At 29.7% G+C, this 17,166-nt stretch overlaps 1 protein-coding gene across 1 annotated transcript; it reads left to right on the top strand.

Annotated features, from left to right (window-relative positions):
- Positions 1 to 4,631: 4,631 nt before the first annotated feature.
- LOC107469141 (uncharacterized) lies at positions 4,632 to 10,027 on the top strand. Its single transcript, XM_016088520.3, has 4 exons — positions 4,632 to 4,780; positions 6,532 to 7,095; positions 8,104 to 8,946; positions 9,724 to 10,027. Exons 1-4 carry the CDS (start codon positions 4,690 to 4,692, stop codon positions 9,834 to 9,836), a joined length of 1,611 nt encoding a protein of 536 aa, XP_015944006.1. The 5' UTR covers positions 4,632 to 4,689; the 3' UTR covers positions 9,837 to 10,027.
- The last annotated feature ends 7,139 nt before the right edge of the window (positions 10,028 to 17,166 follow it).

Raw genomic sequence — 17,166 nt, 5'->3', positions numbered from 1 at the left:
ATAGAGCTCAATTGTATCATTTGATCCATATAGCCAACCCACCTAATTGGACAAGACTTTGTTGTTGTTATAAAGACAATTTAATAATTATGCTGATCAAATAATAGCAAAAAATACTAAAAATTGCTAGCCTTGAAAAATTTCTTTTTTTGTTTTCATTTATATTTTTGCTAAACATTAACGATATGCTCACATGACATCACGAGAGAAAGAAAATTGAACAAATATAAAGACAAGACTACAAAAATAGGTAAAGGAAAAAAATAAAAGAAAAAAAATCCAATCTCGGGCATAATGATTGCATAGTAACCCATTAAAAGAACGTTTAATTATTCTATTAATTCTTATAGTTTTATCAAAATTTTAATTAGATTTTTATACTTTTTTTTCTTTTAATTGGATCGTTACACCGTTTTTAATTTTATAATTAAGTCATTTATAGTGTAAAAGATCTTAGATAAATTAATTATTGCTAATTTCAAACCTGTATAGTTAGTGAATGTTAGATAAATAAAAAATAAAACAACTCACACTATTGTTAAAAATATAAAACATGTACATGATTGGATATTGATTTTATAGATGAGTCAATGTGTTGTTACTGTGAGGAGGCAGCAAAAGATGCCATTACACGATTGCATCATCTATTATCTTCAGACTGTTGAATTGTATCATGTTGCTAGGATTTACGATTACTGGTTTAAGCTTGATGAGACTCTTGTTAGTGCATTTATAGAGTGATGACATCCAGAGACCTATACATTCTATATGCATTTTAGAGAGTGCACAATTATGGAACAGCCCAAACCACCCGCTAGCACGATATTGTCCGCTTTGGCACACAAGGCCTCACGGTTTTGCTTTTGACGATATGGATGATAGCCGAAGCCCCCCACACTCACTCGTCAAAACGCGTCATGCTAGGGAGAGGTATCCACACCCTTATAAAGCATGCTTCGTTCCCCTTCCCAACCGATATGAGACCTTACAATCCACCTCCTAAGGGAGCCCGGCGTCCTCGCTGGCACATCGATCCGGGCTCCGACTCTAATACCATCTGTAACAGCCCAGACCACGCCACCCGTTAGCACGATATTGTCCGCTTTGGCACACAAGGCCTCACAGTTTTGCCTTTAACGATAGGAATGATAGCCGAAACCCCCCACACTCACTCGTCAAAACGCGTCATGCTAGGGAGAGGTATTCACACCCTTATAAGACATGCTTCGTTCCCCTCCCCAACCGATGTGGGACCTTACAAATTACATTGCAAGATGTTGTCTACCAGTTTGGACTTCCAACAAATGGTGTGGTTGTTTGTCAGAGTTTGAGTTGTACATGTTCGAAAGAAGACCAGCATAGGTATGGTTTTAGGATTGGAGTTATTTGATGAGTTTTCTTCTGATCAATATATTCACAAGCACACTGTCTATCATGCTTGGTTCCAGCAAAGATGTTCTCCCGCCGGATGCCAGTGAGAATACTGTTAGAATTTATGCTCAAGCGTACATTATGGTGCTCTTGTCTACTCAGTTATTTAGAGATAAGTCTAATGTTTGAGTACACATTCGCTGGTTGCCCTGTGTTGCAAAGATGGATGAGTTGGAAAAATATAGCTGGGGCTCCGCCACGTTGACATGGTTGTACCACTGCATGTATCGTATTGCCATTCAAAATGTGGTGCAGTTAGCTGATCCGTTGACTCTTCTATAGTCATGAATATTTTGGCATTTTTCTATATTCAACCCTTGTGGTTACGATTCATTTGTCTAGCCATTGGTCTTGAGGTAATTTTCTTTATTCAGATTTTCTATTTAATACAATTGTTCATTTTCTTTATATTTCATTCATAATGGTAAGATAATTACATTACAGGTGGAAGCAATTTAGTCCTCCGTATCATGAGAGAGAGCCTAGATTTGTTCACACTAGGTTGAGGCTGGATATGTTGCGATCTATTAGGTCAGTATCTTCTTTATCATTTATATAATGATAACGTAGAGTTAAACATTATATAATTGTAACATAAACAATCTTTGTTAGAATAGTTTCTGTAGAGGCCATATGATGTTCTGGAGGTACAAGTTGTTGTGAATCCCGCTATCCTAAAGCATAGACCTCAAATATTATGGCGTTCTATTACTGTCCTGATCTACTTTACTGTTATTGAGTGGCATCAGTGAATTGAGTGGATTTTGTGAATTATTCTCCCACTTATTCATGTAAATTGCATGTTTTTAAGTTTCCTTCCTAATTTTGTGCTATGATTGAAAACATGCTTCTTTGCCCTTAAAATTGATAATTTTTAATCCTCTTTTATTATCATTCGATGCCGTGATATGTGCGTTAAGTGATTTCAGAGTTTATAGGGCAGGAATGGCTTAAAGGATGGAAAGGGAGCATACAAAAGTGGAAGGAATACAAGAAATTGAAGGTTTGAGAAACTGGAACTGACGCGCGCGCGTGGTTGAAGCGCACGCGTGATCACATCATCCTAAAACTGACACGTACGCGTGACTGACGCGTACGTGTAGCCAAGAATTCGTCCATGTGACGCGTGCGCGTGGCTGACGCGTACGCGTGACGAGAGTCACATGCTGCAATAAGTGGAATTCGCTGGGGGCGATTTTTTGGCTGCTTTTGACCCAGTTTCAAGCCCGAAAATGAAGACAATAGACTGGGGAATGGAGCTGGAGAATGATCGAATCATTCATTCACACACATTAGATTTTAGATGTAGGTTTCTAGAGAGATAGACTCTCTCATCTCTCTAGATTTTAGAGTTTTTAGTCTTATTTTTTCTTAACTTCAGAATTTTATCTTGCTTTAATTTAGTTTTCTTCTATTTTTTATTGTTCTAGTATCTTAGTTTATCTTCTCTTGTTGATTCTTTTATTTTTCCAATTTAGTTTATGAACTCTTCTTGTTAGATTCAATTTCCTTTTAATGTAATTTGAGGTATTTCATGTTTATTGCTTCTTTCTTTTAATTGTTGGTTATTGATTCCTTGCATTTGTTAAGCTTATATTTTACTATTTCTTGTTACCTTTCTATACTTTTATACTTTTATTTTGTGTCTTTCAAATGTTTGATAAAATGTTTGGTTGGATTTCAAAATAGATTTTTGTGTTTTTGACTTAGATTGATTAATTAGAGACTCGAGTTATCAAAATTTTTTTGTTGATTGGTGATTGAAAGTTGCTAGTTGTCTTGAGCCTCACTAAATCTAATTTTTTATTAGGACTTGTGAACTTAAGTCGATTTTGCTCGCTTGACTTTTCTTCATTTGTTAGAGGATAATTAAGTGAAAGCGATTTGCACCTACAATCACAATTGATGATGATAATGAGAATAGGAATTCCAATTTTCAATCCTTGTTAAAACTTTTTTTAGTTGTTAGTTTATTTTTCTCGTAATTTATATTTTCTTGTTATCAAACCCAAAACCCAAAAATATACAAAACCATAACCAATAAAAAGTACACTTTCCTGCAATTTCTTTGAAAGACGACTGAGATTTGAATACTTTAATTATTTTATTGGGTTTACTTAAGTGACAAACAAATTAAACATTGACCGAAAATTACTTATCAGTTTAAAATTATACTTACAACGAAGTTATTTTGAGAAATTCTTTACCGAGGAAAATCCTCCGACAATCAGCTCCTTTACAAAGTGATAATCCAAGAACATGTGCTTCATTTTAGATTAAAAGTATGTTATGTTAGGATATGTGTTAAGCTTGGTTATCTTGATGATTAAGCTTCCTTGGTTAAAATAAGATCAATGAGCCTAGGGATACTCTTGAGTTTTGAAACACGAACAAAGTGGTCCCTTGTAACGTAATTTTTCTCACACTGAGTACTCATTCTCTCAGTATAATGTTTGGTTTTTGTAATTTTGATTTTCCAAATACTTTTGTCAATACCTAAATTACTAAATTTTCAAAAACAGGTCTTATTTTCTTAATCTGTTTGAAATAATTACATCAAAATTTCATCTTTAAAACCTTTTTATAATATGCTAAATTTTCTATAATATCTTTGGTTTACTCTCTTTTTTTTTCAACGCCATTTTTGGTTAACTCCAAGGGCCAATAATGAAATGCATGGATAGATAGACTACGCTACATGTATATCAAAATCAGCCACTAAAATTAGTCACTAATATAAAATACATGTTAAAATATAAATATACATTTAAAATAAATTAAACTATACATATATTTATATATAAATACATTGGTGGCTGATTTTAGTGTACGAATCACATTTTTGTGGATAAAAAGATACAAAATAATTAGAGTTACCACCTAGTGAACTCAAAATACGTGAGCATATCAAATATTGCAGTTTTGTGTAGTTAAAGGCCAACATTAATTGTCTTTTTAAGGTACCTTAGAAGCCTCTTTAGCTTATGCAGTTGAGACGAAAGAAATCAAAGAATATATTCAAGTTGGAAAACACTCCACGCAACATAGTGAGTGACCCTCAATGTGAATACATTATAATCATTTTGACTCTTGGCTTTCCACTTTGGCAAAGAAAAATTATTATTTTTTGTTCTTTTTGGTTTTCCTTTGTTAGTTGACTTGGTTCGCATGTTCTATATAAGGGTTTGGAATTGCATACCAAATTATCCACACTCTTCATCTTCACTAAAGTCTCTGCTCCTTTGTTTCATTTGAGTGATGACTAACTCAAAAGCCTGTTTTTCTTTTGTTCTTATTTTTGCATTCTTCGTCTCTTCTCATCATGTCTTAGCTCGTGAATTTCCCAATGGTGAGTCTTCTCTTTGTTGTTTTCATTCAAATGATACAAAATTCCAATATTTCATTTCTGTTAATTACGCTACATGAAACAAATGTTAGTTGCATTGTTGATGGTTTTATTTATTTTAGAATCAAATTTTGTTAAAAGGTGTTATTTTAAATAATTTGATTATAAATAGAAGCTATTTATTTTTGAATTGTAACATATTCAGTAAATGGTTAAATAAGTTTTGGAGTCCTATACAACTGTTTTTTTTTTTAATAAAAAAATGAATTTTCATCTTATATACAAATCATCTTTAATCCATAAGTATGAAGCTAAATTGTATGCGGATAATGGTATGGACTAGTTTCTTTCTTTTCTATTTTTTTAATTAAAATCACATAAAATTATACAAGGACTAAAGCCATAAACCATAAACCATTTAGTTTTGATCTAGTGGTAAGTTGATTGGAATCCTTAATCAACTTATGAGGGGTCAAATGCCATATTGAACATGGAGATTATCCCATGGTCGTCATTCTTATTTTTAAGGTTTTGAGAACTAGATTAAATATTAAAATTAGAGGTCTAAAAATTTAAAAGCTCAATTGAAAATGAACTAGATGTAATAAAATATTTTTTATATTATTTTTACAAGAACTAACAATTTATTTAACACATTATCTAAACATATAATAAACACTACAAACAAAATTTTCATACCCGATATCAATAATTTACAAAATGTTGAAAATCTTACATAAACTAAACTAGACACATTATCTTAAATTTGTTTTTTGTTAAAGAATCCATTCATGAAGTTGATTTTATCATATAATTAAACATACATAAAATTAATCATTTTTGTACTTATCATTGAAAACATTTTAATTTCACATTTGTTCAATACGATGTCTAGGTAATAATAAAAGATGCTATCTCTAGGGGTGTCCATGGATCGGATCGTATCCGCAGATTTGCGATAAATATCTGCATCCGATCCGAAAATTGCGGATACAATCCGATCCGCAAATTGATTGGATCGGATCCACACCCTTTGCGGATCGGATCGCGGATATCTGCTCTACATCCGCGTATCCGATCTGCGGATCCACAGATTCACACAATAATAATTATAAATAAATAAATAAATATATGTTTGGTATTATATTTACTTGTTTATATGTTTTAGTTAGTAATTATTATTTATATATTGTATTATTTTATTTTTGTTATTTAAAAAGAGTTTGATTAAAAATATTTTAAGAATAAATAAATTTAAAAGTATGAAAAAAAATATTTTTATTGAATTTTTTTACATAGAAATATGATTAAAAAGAGAAAGTTTAATCATGCGGATATATCCAATATCCGATATCCGATCCACACATTTGCGGATCGGATCGGATCGGATCGAATCCGTCACTAAAAAGTGTGGATATCATATCCGATCCGATCCGATAAAAATTGTGCGGATCGAATCGAATTCGATCCGATCCGCGGACACCCCTAATATATACATAAAAAATCAATGAATAAATCAGTCATTATACATTTTGTGTATTTTTATATGTGATGTTTCAGGCATTTTTAATGTATATTTTATATATATTTTATACGAATAGTTAATTACTAATTAATTTTTAGTGTATTTGGACGAAGTATGATTGGTTTACAATACTCAATTCCAAAAAAAAATTCATCTTAGACTTTCTTATTATTTTAAGGTTTTTGATGTTTAATTTAAAATTTTAAAGATTATACATAATTTCTAGCAGATAATGTGGAAGTTGATGACTTAAAAGGTTCAACAAACAACAACATTCTATGGACTATTCCATTAACACCAACTAAAACTGAAGAGGATCATTATACTACTCCTTCAGTTGGATACTATTCTAGAAACCCTCATCAGGGTAATGATCCTGTTCTTCCTATGTTATTCTTTAGAAGAAACAAAAATAAGAAACCACCAGAGACTGGTACACATACTCCACCAAAACCACAACCAGAACAACACATTCATAACCCAAATACCCATCCACATAATCCACATCCATATTATCCAAATGATCCACCCACACATCCATATTATCCAGATGATCCACCCACTAATTATCAACGACCAAATCCATTAATGGGTGTTATACCTCTTTTGGAACCATTAATACGTGGTCAAAATGGAGAAGGTCCAGAATCAGAGAAAGTTGATCCAGAATCAAAGAAGATTCCTCCACCAGATGATGGAGAAGAAGACTCAATGGATAATACTGCTCATCATTCCATTGGTTACAATCCATATAGCAGTTATCAATACCAATCCTCAGGTTTTCAAAATATTGGTAAGGCACACTACTTTATGAAAACTTTTTTTTTTTCACTTTTAACATTTTAGTTAACTAATCAAACAAGTAGTAGTTACTACTAGTTAATACTTAAACAATCTCACTAGATGGACAATAAAAGATGCAAACGTGAACAACAGACCACATTTCAGGTCCATTTAACAGGGGTTATATTTATTTATTTTAAAATTAAAATTAATTATTTTTTAACTTATTATTTATATTGTTCAAAAAAGGTGTTATTCTCCTATACTTTTTCGTATTTAAATCTTACGTTAACTAGTAGTCTCATAAATTTTTTACATACGAAAATTTTCTATCTATATAAATGAAAAGAATTTTGTTAAGTAGATAGTGACTTTTATAAACAATGTGAACCATGAGTTTTAGAATTGACCCAATAAAAGAAAAAAATACTCCACCCCAAATTACAAATAATCCACATAATCATCTGCATACCTATTGAATTTAATATTCGACATATTCATTATTCACATTGTTAGTATTCTCATTGTCCACCTATACTTTTTTATAATATAGAACCAGAGAACCATATATAACAATATAATTATTAACCAGACCAGTGTGATGTAGTGGTAGATTTTACAAAATTAAAAAAAAATTATTAGTAACTAAACCTCGGATAATAAATACTGTAAACAAAATTTCCATACTCATATTTGTAATTTATTATATGTTGGAATTTTACATACAAACCAAAAGAAATACATTATCTTAAAAATGTTTTCTAGTTAATGAATGATTTTATCATAATTAATCACATAATGTTTATATCTAATAATTGAGAATATTTTAATTTCACATCTAATACAATATGATATATATAATTAATAATTCTCCATTGCAAAAAAATAATTCCATCTATGTTAGACTTTCTTGTTATGCAGGAGAGAAGGGTTGTTCCTTTTTTTTAAAAAAATGTTTACTTTAAAATCTTAATTAAGAATTTTACTAATGGTGACACTTTTGCTCTTTATATTTTAGGAAAGAGACTTTCAGCATATAATATGGAAGAGGTTGATGAGTTAAAAGGCTCAAACAACAACCTTGAATGGACTATTCCATTAAAACCAACTAAAATTGAAAAGGATCATTATACTAATCCTTCAATTGGAAACTATCATAGGGACTCGTATCGGAGTAACACTCTTATTCTTCCTATGTTACGAAAAAAAAGAAGACGTATAAGACGGAAACCTGATCCACCTCAAGGTACCAATACTAATCCAAAAAATGGTTCACAATCACATGATCCACCTCATGATCCCACTCATGGTCCACCTCATGATCCCCTTCAGGGTCCACCTCAAGGTCAACCTCATGATCCACCTCATGGTCCATATCATGATCCACCTCATGGTCCAAATTCTGGTCCATATAATCCATATAATGATCCAAATACTGGTCGATATAATCCATATAATGGTCCAGATTATTATGGAGACGGATCAGGGATGGATTATCCGAGTGATCCATCTACTATATCGCAAATATGGAACATGTTTAAGAATTGGGGTAAGAGATTTACGGATTGGTATAATTCAAATCCAAATAATCATCCAGATGAAGAGAGTCCTCCAGTTGAAGACGAGCCCTCATCAGATCGTCCTCATTCTTCAATTGGTTACAATCCTTATAGGAGTTACCAATATTATGTTCTGTCTGCACTACCCCAAACTCCAAGCAACAATTACTATACTCTTCCCTTCAGCTACAATCCAAATCACTACTTACAATGGAATCATCATCATGTGTCACCGAAAATCTTAAATGCTGGTTACTCTGCTAATTTTGCTGCCTATCAACCCTCACCTTTTCAACATTTTGGTAAGGCACAATACTTCTCTAAACATTAATTCTATATATTTTCTTCCCCTAGCTTAATTACCTATATACATTCTTTACTATAAGATAGGTTTAATTATTCTTTCGATCCCTATAATTTCATCGAATTTTTAATTAGGTCTCTATACTTTTTTTTTTTAATTAGGTCCTTATATCATATCAAATTTTATAATTAAGTCCCTACCGTGACAAAACGTTGAAATTAACGAAATATTCTATTAAACTATATATAATATTCAACAAGTATTAGGCATATTTGTTTTGTTTAACGGAATATTCTGTTAATTCTAATGTTTTTATCACGGTAAGAACTTAGTTACAAAATTTAATATGGTATAGAGACTCAATTAAAAAAAAATATAGAGACCTAATTAAAAATTCAATAAAACTATAAGAACGGATAGAGTAATTAAACCCATAAAATAAAATAACTTAGAGGATTGCCCAAAATAATATCTTGGCCGTATGTTTAGCTATTGTGACGGTTACCAAAAAAAGGTTTTAAAACTTTGATTTTTTTTTTCCAATTATTTGACCACTAAAATAATTATGTTAGGTGTACATTAAAATTAGATACTAATATAAAATAATAAAATATATGTTAGAATATAAAATATATATTAAAAATAAATTAAACAATATATGTATTTATACAAAAATACATAGTGACTAATAAATAATTATTTTAACCGTCTCATAAGTTTTCTAATATGATAAAATTAAAGTCTTCTAATAGGTATGATACAAATGAAAATGCAGAAGCAGAGAACTACAAAGATGGAAATGTAGCCTGGAATCACAAAATGAAGAGCCCTTCAGAAATTGGCTGGAGCACAAATTATGGAGATAATGAAAAGGAACGAATGAACTAATTTCGACTCTGAGTCAGCTATGGCAAATACATAAATAGAATATATTATGGTAGTGCTGTGTCATACTACTTATCCTAAACATACTAAATAATACTTTGCGCAACGTTGGTCTTTAGCTATCATGTGCCATATGTTGCAAAGCTGGGTTTGTTGTTAGTGTTTTATATGAAATATGTACTGTTAATGATTTTACAAAGGGAGTTTTGTATTTTCGTAGAACTTTTTCACTTGTTTGTTAATAATATAATTAAAAAATATTTTACTATAATCTTTATATTTCCACAAGTTAGTATGAAGTCATAAAAATTATAGCATGAAGTGGATGATTATAAAAGTATAAATAGAGTATGAAATAATCATGTATGGTTGTATAGTATATCTATTATATATTATTTTATAATTAAAATACATTAGATGTTATTTTTTATTGTAATTAAAATTAAATTTTTTTTATAAAATTAGAATTTTTTCTCTTTTTTTTTTTATTTCTTTTATTTTTTACCCACTTTATTTTTCTTATATATTATTATTGTCAATGACTAATTATAAATTGGACAATCAAAATATACAACATCACATTTTTTAATTGTAATTAAAAAATTAAAATTAAAATATAATTATATTGTATTACTAATTTAATAATCAAAATATATCACATGACACTCTCTCATTAAAATTAAAATAAAATATTTTCTTCTAAAATTAATAAACTCCCTTCTTCTATCCTCTTATCTACCTCTCTTCCTTTTCTATTTCTCTCTCTCCTTCTACTCTATATATAATTTATAATTTATATTTTATATTACTAATTTGACAAATCAAAATATGTAATAAAATATTCTTTAATTATAATTAAAATAAAATATTTTTCTCCAAAATTAACAAAATATCTCTCTCCCTCTTTCTTCCTTATTTTTCTCTTTTTTTTTCTCTTATTTTTTATTTTTCTGTAATATTATTTACATAAAAATATGTTGTTGTTGTTGTTGTTATATACATATTTTTTTAGTTTTAAATTTTTATCACTTATTTTTTTAAATATATATTTTCACATCTCTTCCTTCAAATATTTATTACATATAATTTGGAGAGAATATTAATATTGTAATTAATAATTAATTAATTTAGAATCAAGATTCAATTATTTAAAAAATTTAATTTTGAATTAATTTATAACTATCAATATAAATTTTTATACTAAAATCTAATTATATTTTTATATAGAGAGAGAGAAAATATATTATTTTTAAATAACAAGCTTAAAAATTAATTATTTTTATTTGTGCAACAAACTTAACATCTAATAAAATGTAAAAATATACACATTAAATTCTTTCAAGTTTTAGATAGTAAATATTAACATTAATTATTAGTAAAAAATTAAACTCTTTCACATGAAAATAATAATTAAAAAGTTTATTATTTAATTTTTTATTTACAGAGACTGATGCGGGCCAAATGTCCATTAAAAAATTTCTCAAAAAAGAATCTCGTTGTAAGTATAGTTTCAAACCAACAAATGATCGGTATCAGAATTTAGTTTGTTGTCACAAATTCAAATCAACAAAACCGGGAGTTTTAAATTCTGGGTTGTCTCTCAAAAAAATTACAAAGATGTGTGTATCATTGGCTATGAAAAAAAGGAATTTTAAAAATAATTGACAGGAAATTTGGTACGAATTTTGCAATCCACAACTTACTGGTAAGTGCATTGAGTTGTACCGAGTAATAAACTCAGGTGAGTGAGTATCGATCCCACGAGAATTAACGGATTAAACAAATAATAGTCAATTGATTATTCTAGTCAGACAATCAAAATTTAGGATTTCATTAGTATAAAAATAAAGAATTAAATAAAGACAAATTAAAATTGGTTAAGAAAATGATGTGATAAAGATAATTAAGGTGTCAGAGATATTTAAATTTCTGAATTAATATTCAATATTAACTACCTTGATCATATAAAGATTATATTTATAACAAACCTTTATGATTATGTTAATAGTATCCTCTAATTATCATTTTTTTTTATCTCCCTCTCTTGTCATGCCCCAGTAGCAGTTTCTCATCCCCTTGCCCCCCCAAATTATATAAACAGCTCAAAGTATAGTGTTTGATTTAATCTGATTTTGATATATATTAATATGCAGAACCTGTTGAAGTGGTAAATGATGTAACAGGTGGACTGAACTGCTATAGTTTTCTCTCCAATCAAGATGATTAAGCTTTACCTGAGTTCTCAATTTAGTGTAGTTATTGTACTTATTGCTTGTAAATTGCAATTTGTAGGATTTAAGTTGTATTGTTTCTGTATTTTTCTTCAGTTTTTAGTTTTAGAATTTGAATTCGAGATTTATTTTGTATGAGTATTAGTTTTTTAATGTATAAAATAATTATAATAAAAATTATATATGTCATTAATTATTATTTGATTTGTCTTGTAATAAAAATTGGATAGTATATTTATAAGTTTGGTACTAAAAAAGAATTGAAAATATTATATTTTCTATCAATGAAGGTAAAAATTAGAAAAAAGATTTTTTTTTTATAAATTTTATAAGGCTATTGCCACGCTTTTAAAGCGTGGCTGTATCTCTGGTTATGGCCACGCTTTCATGTCTCGTTATCGCCATGCTTCAAAAGCGTGGCCATATCTCTCTATCAAAGCGTGGCCATATCTCTCTCTATTGCCACGCTTCAAAAGTGTGGCCATATCTCCCACATACGGCCACACTTTAAAGGGTAGCCATTTGTAAAAAGCGTGACAAAAGAAAAAGCGTAGCGATAGGTAACCAAAAGCGTGGCGATAGAACAACCCCACGCTTGCAAACGCTACCCTTTCAAAAGCGTGGCGGTAGCTCAAAAAGCGTGGTGAAAAGCTATTGCCACACTTTTTTCAACTTTTCGTCACGCTTTAAAAGCGTGGCAATAGAGTTGTTTTCTTGTAGTGTAGGCAATCAAATCTCCTCTAATATAATTGACCGTCAATTCTTTGATTACTCAATTATATTAGAGGGTTAAGTTCAAATTCCGATTTATAAGCCACACAACCCTAAAAATCCCAAAGCAAAATGTAGTTATATGTCACATACCACATTAAATCCAAATAATTAGGAATTGTGAAAAATTGGTTTCAAGTTGTAATTCTAATAATATAACTTTTTCAAGACTCAAATAGAATTTAAGTAGAATTAGAGTTATTTTTCAATATTCACTAATTCCTAGGATGAAGAATGAAATCAATTCTTAAACAATAATTAAAGCATTAATCAAAAGTAGAAGAACAATGGAGGATTAGTGGCCCATAGTGCAGAAAATTCCAAATCCTACTCTAATATAAAACCTAAAATTATGAGGAGTATAAGATGGAAGAGATGGAGAGTAAGTGCCTCTTTGCGGAGGAAGGAAATCCCCTTTTTACAGTAAAACCTCTAAGACTAAACCTAGAATTCAAATTCAAAATAAATCAAAACAAAATCAAATCAAATCAAATCTTTTCTTAATGATTCTTTGACTAACTAGTGATCTTCCTTGTAATTTAAACTTGGTATCTTCAAATCTTCTTTAATTACGAAGATTTCTCGAATCTGGGGCTAATGCAGGCGTTTGGCGCCACTTTGGTGGCATTTGGCGCCTCTTTTTACGCAATTCTTTACTTCCTTGCTGCTTGTCGAGTGGCCTTTAGTGGCGGGAGTCCTGAGAAGAAATACTGCTGGACGTGGTTTGGTGCTAAACATCAATGTCGCGGCATTTAGCGCCATGATGCTAGCGAAAAAGTATAGACTATTATATATTGTTGAAAAGCTCTAGAAGTTGGCTTCTAATGCCACTGGAACCGTGTCAAGTAGAACTCTATAGCTCAAGTTATGCTCGTTGGAGTGTGAAGAGGTCAGGGTTGATAACATCCACGAATTCTCTTTGCACTTGTCTTTAATTCTTCGTTCCTCGTTTCTTTTTTTTTTCTTTTCTTTTCCTAATATTTTTCTACAAGAATCATGAAAACAAAAAAATTAAAGTACTAATAGAAAAATTTTGAAAATCATATAATTATTAAACAAAAATCACAACTTTTCTATAAGAAATGCTAATAAAAAGTGCTTAAGATGCTCATGCATCAAAATTAAATGACAAGAAAATAAAGAGCAAACAAGGAGTTTAAATGCTAAAAGACATCTTGGAAAGGATTGAGAGTCAAGATTTTCTATCTAAGTCATTGACCACAAACATGGTAATTAAGAAGAGTTAATCCCACTTCGTCATTTCCAAACATTAAGAGAAAGTCAAATAGGCATAATTGATCTTAATCTACAAGTCCTAGTCAACTCACTAATTATTAGACTTAATGAAAGACAAGCGTAAGTAGAAACAAAATCAACTAAAAATCCTAAATTACCAATCAATATTGGATATCAATGACTCAATGTCACCTAAGTCTTCAATTCCAAGTTTAGAATGCAAAATTCTACTCTAAAACTAAAAAATGTATTTTAGCAAACACTTGAAAAGCATAAAAGTATAAATGGTAAATTGTAAGAATTAATAAAAATCTATAACTACCAAATTTAAGAAAACAATAATAGCAACTCAAAGAAGCAACAATAAACATGAAAACATGAAATTGCATTAAAGGAAAATTAGAATTCAAACAAGTATTCATAAACTAAAATTGACAAAAATAAAGAAACAAATAAATAAAAATAAACAAATTAAGATACTAGAATAAGACATTGTAAAGAAAACTACATTAAAACAAGAATTAAAACCTAAATCTAAGAAGAGACTAAACTAAAATTTCTAAAATCCTACAAAAAAGTTTTTCTTTTTAGGAATTAACCTAAAACATGGTTCTACACTAATATGACTACTTCGTTGATCTCCCTTGAGTTTTGTCTCTATATGCATCGGAAATGAGTTGGATTAGGCCAAAATTAGGCCTAAAATCGCGATCCACGTGTTTACTTAAGTAAATCATGTGCTGCTACTCGTGCGTACGCATCTGTCATGCGTACACACAAATCCAAGGAGAATGGTATGCACAATTGGACAGATTTCTAAAACTTCATTTCTTCCTAATTCTTCCACTTTTGCATGCTTTTTTTTTTCATTTCTTCGAATTATTCTTGTCTTCTAAACCTTAAATCACTTAAACAAACATATCGATACATCGAATGGGATAAATGTAAATTAAATTTAGCAATTTTAAAGCATCAAAAGTATATTTTTCACAATTAAGCACAATTAGAAGAAATTTACAAAACTATACATTTTCTATGAATAAATATATGATAAGTTGATAAATTTTAGGGCAATTTACATAAATAAATTGTTACATCTTTAAAATTATGCAAATGCATTGTTTCCAAAATGAAGACGCAAATGCATTGTTTCATGTATCTATAGAAACCGCTACTGGCAGTAGCGGTTTACACAAACACAGAATCCGCTGCTGCTAGTTGCGGATTACGTTGAAATGTGGCAGCATGAAAACCGCTGTAGCCTGTCGCGGTTTCTGCTTGATTTGAGTTTGTCATAAACCGCTACTGGTAGTAGCGGTTTATGTATATTGGGACACGTGTATAAACCGCTGGAGGCAGCAGCGGTTTACGTTAAGTATGAGTTGTGTTCTTTGTTGCTGATTTACATTTGAAGTTCTAGTTAAATGAATTTTTTTTATTTGTGCAATTTTGTTGTCTTATGCCAAAAGCTAATGTAATGGGAAAATAAAAGTTATAGCTAGTACCTCCTTAATTTTGGTATGAGCTATTTGGTGTACTTAAAGTTTGGAGGAGCATAATTTATTGAGCAAGCTTAACAATATTAAGATCAATTATATGAATCACTTTTTACCTTTTATCGAATCAATGATAGTTTGATTTGTCACAAAAATATACTACTTTAAAAAAATCTCATAAAAGAACTTTTTAGTAAGAATTTCTTAAAAACCATAACAATTTTAGTTAAGTTGAGGACTCTATAGAACTATATTAAGTATCCGATCAACAAATATTTCGATAAAATAGGCCGTCATCCACTGCATAGTATAGCTATCGGGGTGAAGCAAGCATGAAACTTTGTCCAAGTAAAATATTTGCATTCTCAACATTATCAATAGCTATATGGTTTGCATAAGTAAAAAGCAAATGGATTAAGCAAAAATCCCTTTCCTTATATTTAGTTCCTTAAAATGGGGCATAGAGATCCCAAACTAGATGAAGTTGATATCATTGAAACGAAATCATTATGATTATTATAACACAAAAACACACATCTTGAAATCACAACTAATGTATCTGGCACGAGAAGAATAGAGTGAAATTAATGGCTGCACGATCTATTTAGCCATTTTTTCTATTATTTTTTAAAGAGATATATATTTTCTGTAATTGTAGAAGCCTTTTGTTAAAATTATATTTTATTTAAATATTTTAAAAAATTAAAATAAAATTAATTTTGTATTTTAAATTTTAAAATACAAATTTTTATATATTTATTAAATCTATGTTGATAGAGAGGTATAATTATTCTGATAGATATTAGTAATTTTATTATTTTTTTTTAAATTTATAAAAATAATTCATAAGAATATAAAATTTTACCAATTAATATGTATTTAAAAAATCATCTTTAAATTTTAGCCATTACATTAGCTTTTGGCATAAGACAACAAAGTTGCACAAATAAAAAAAAATCATTTAGCTAGAACCTCAAATGCAAATCAGCAACAAAGAACACAATTCATACTTAACGTAAACCGCTGTTACCTCTAACGATTTATGCACGTGTCCCACATGACCAACTCAAATCAAGCAGAAATCGCGACAGGCTATAGCGATTTTCATGCTGCCACATTTCAACTCATCCACGGCTGGCAGCAGCGGATTCTGTGTTTGTGTAAACCGCTATTGCCAGTAGCGGTTTCTATAGATACATGAAACAATGCATTTGCTTCTTCATTTTGGAAACAATGCATTTGCGTAATTTTAAAGATGTAACAATTTATTTATGTAAATTGCCCTAAATTTTACTCTTTTCAATCCAAAATTCATTATACAATATAGATTTATCAGAGACTCTGGTCTTTTTAGTTGACAAAGACTTTAATCCCTTACAACTTTTTTTGTAAAAGTAGTTTGATTTTATTAAAATATTTTTTTGTCATAATATATAATATCAGGACAAAATCGACATAATTTTTAAAGATTTATATTTTCATAATGTTATTACGGGTAAAAAGTACTAGTATGATACTAAACATTCAATTGTTCCACACATATACGTATATCGAAATATTTTTTATTTAATTCACATAATTTAAAATTTTAAACTATAA

The sequence above is a fragment of the Arachis duranensis genome, chromosome 10, assembly GCF_000817695.3.
Source record: "Arachis duranensis cultivar V14167 chromosome 10, aradu.V14167.gnm2.J7QH, whole genome shotgun sequence".
In the NCBI taxonomy this organism is placed as follows: Eukaryota; Viridiplantae; Streptophyta; class Magnoliopsida; order Fabales; family Fabaceae; genus Arachis; species Arachis duranensis.
Note: the sequence above shows the minus strand (reverse complement) of the source record. Positions and strands in the feature narration are given on the sequence as shown.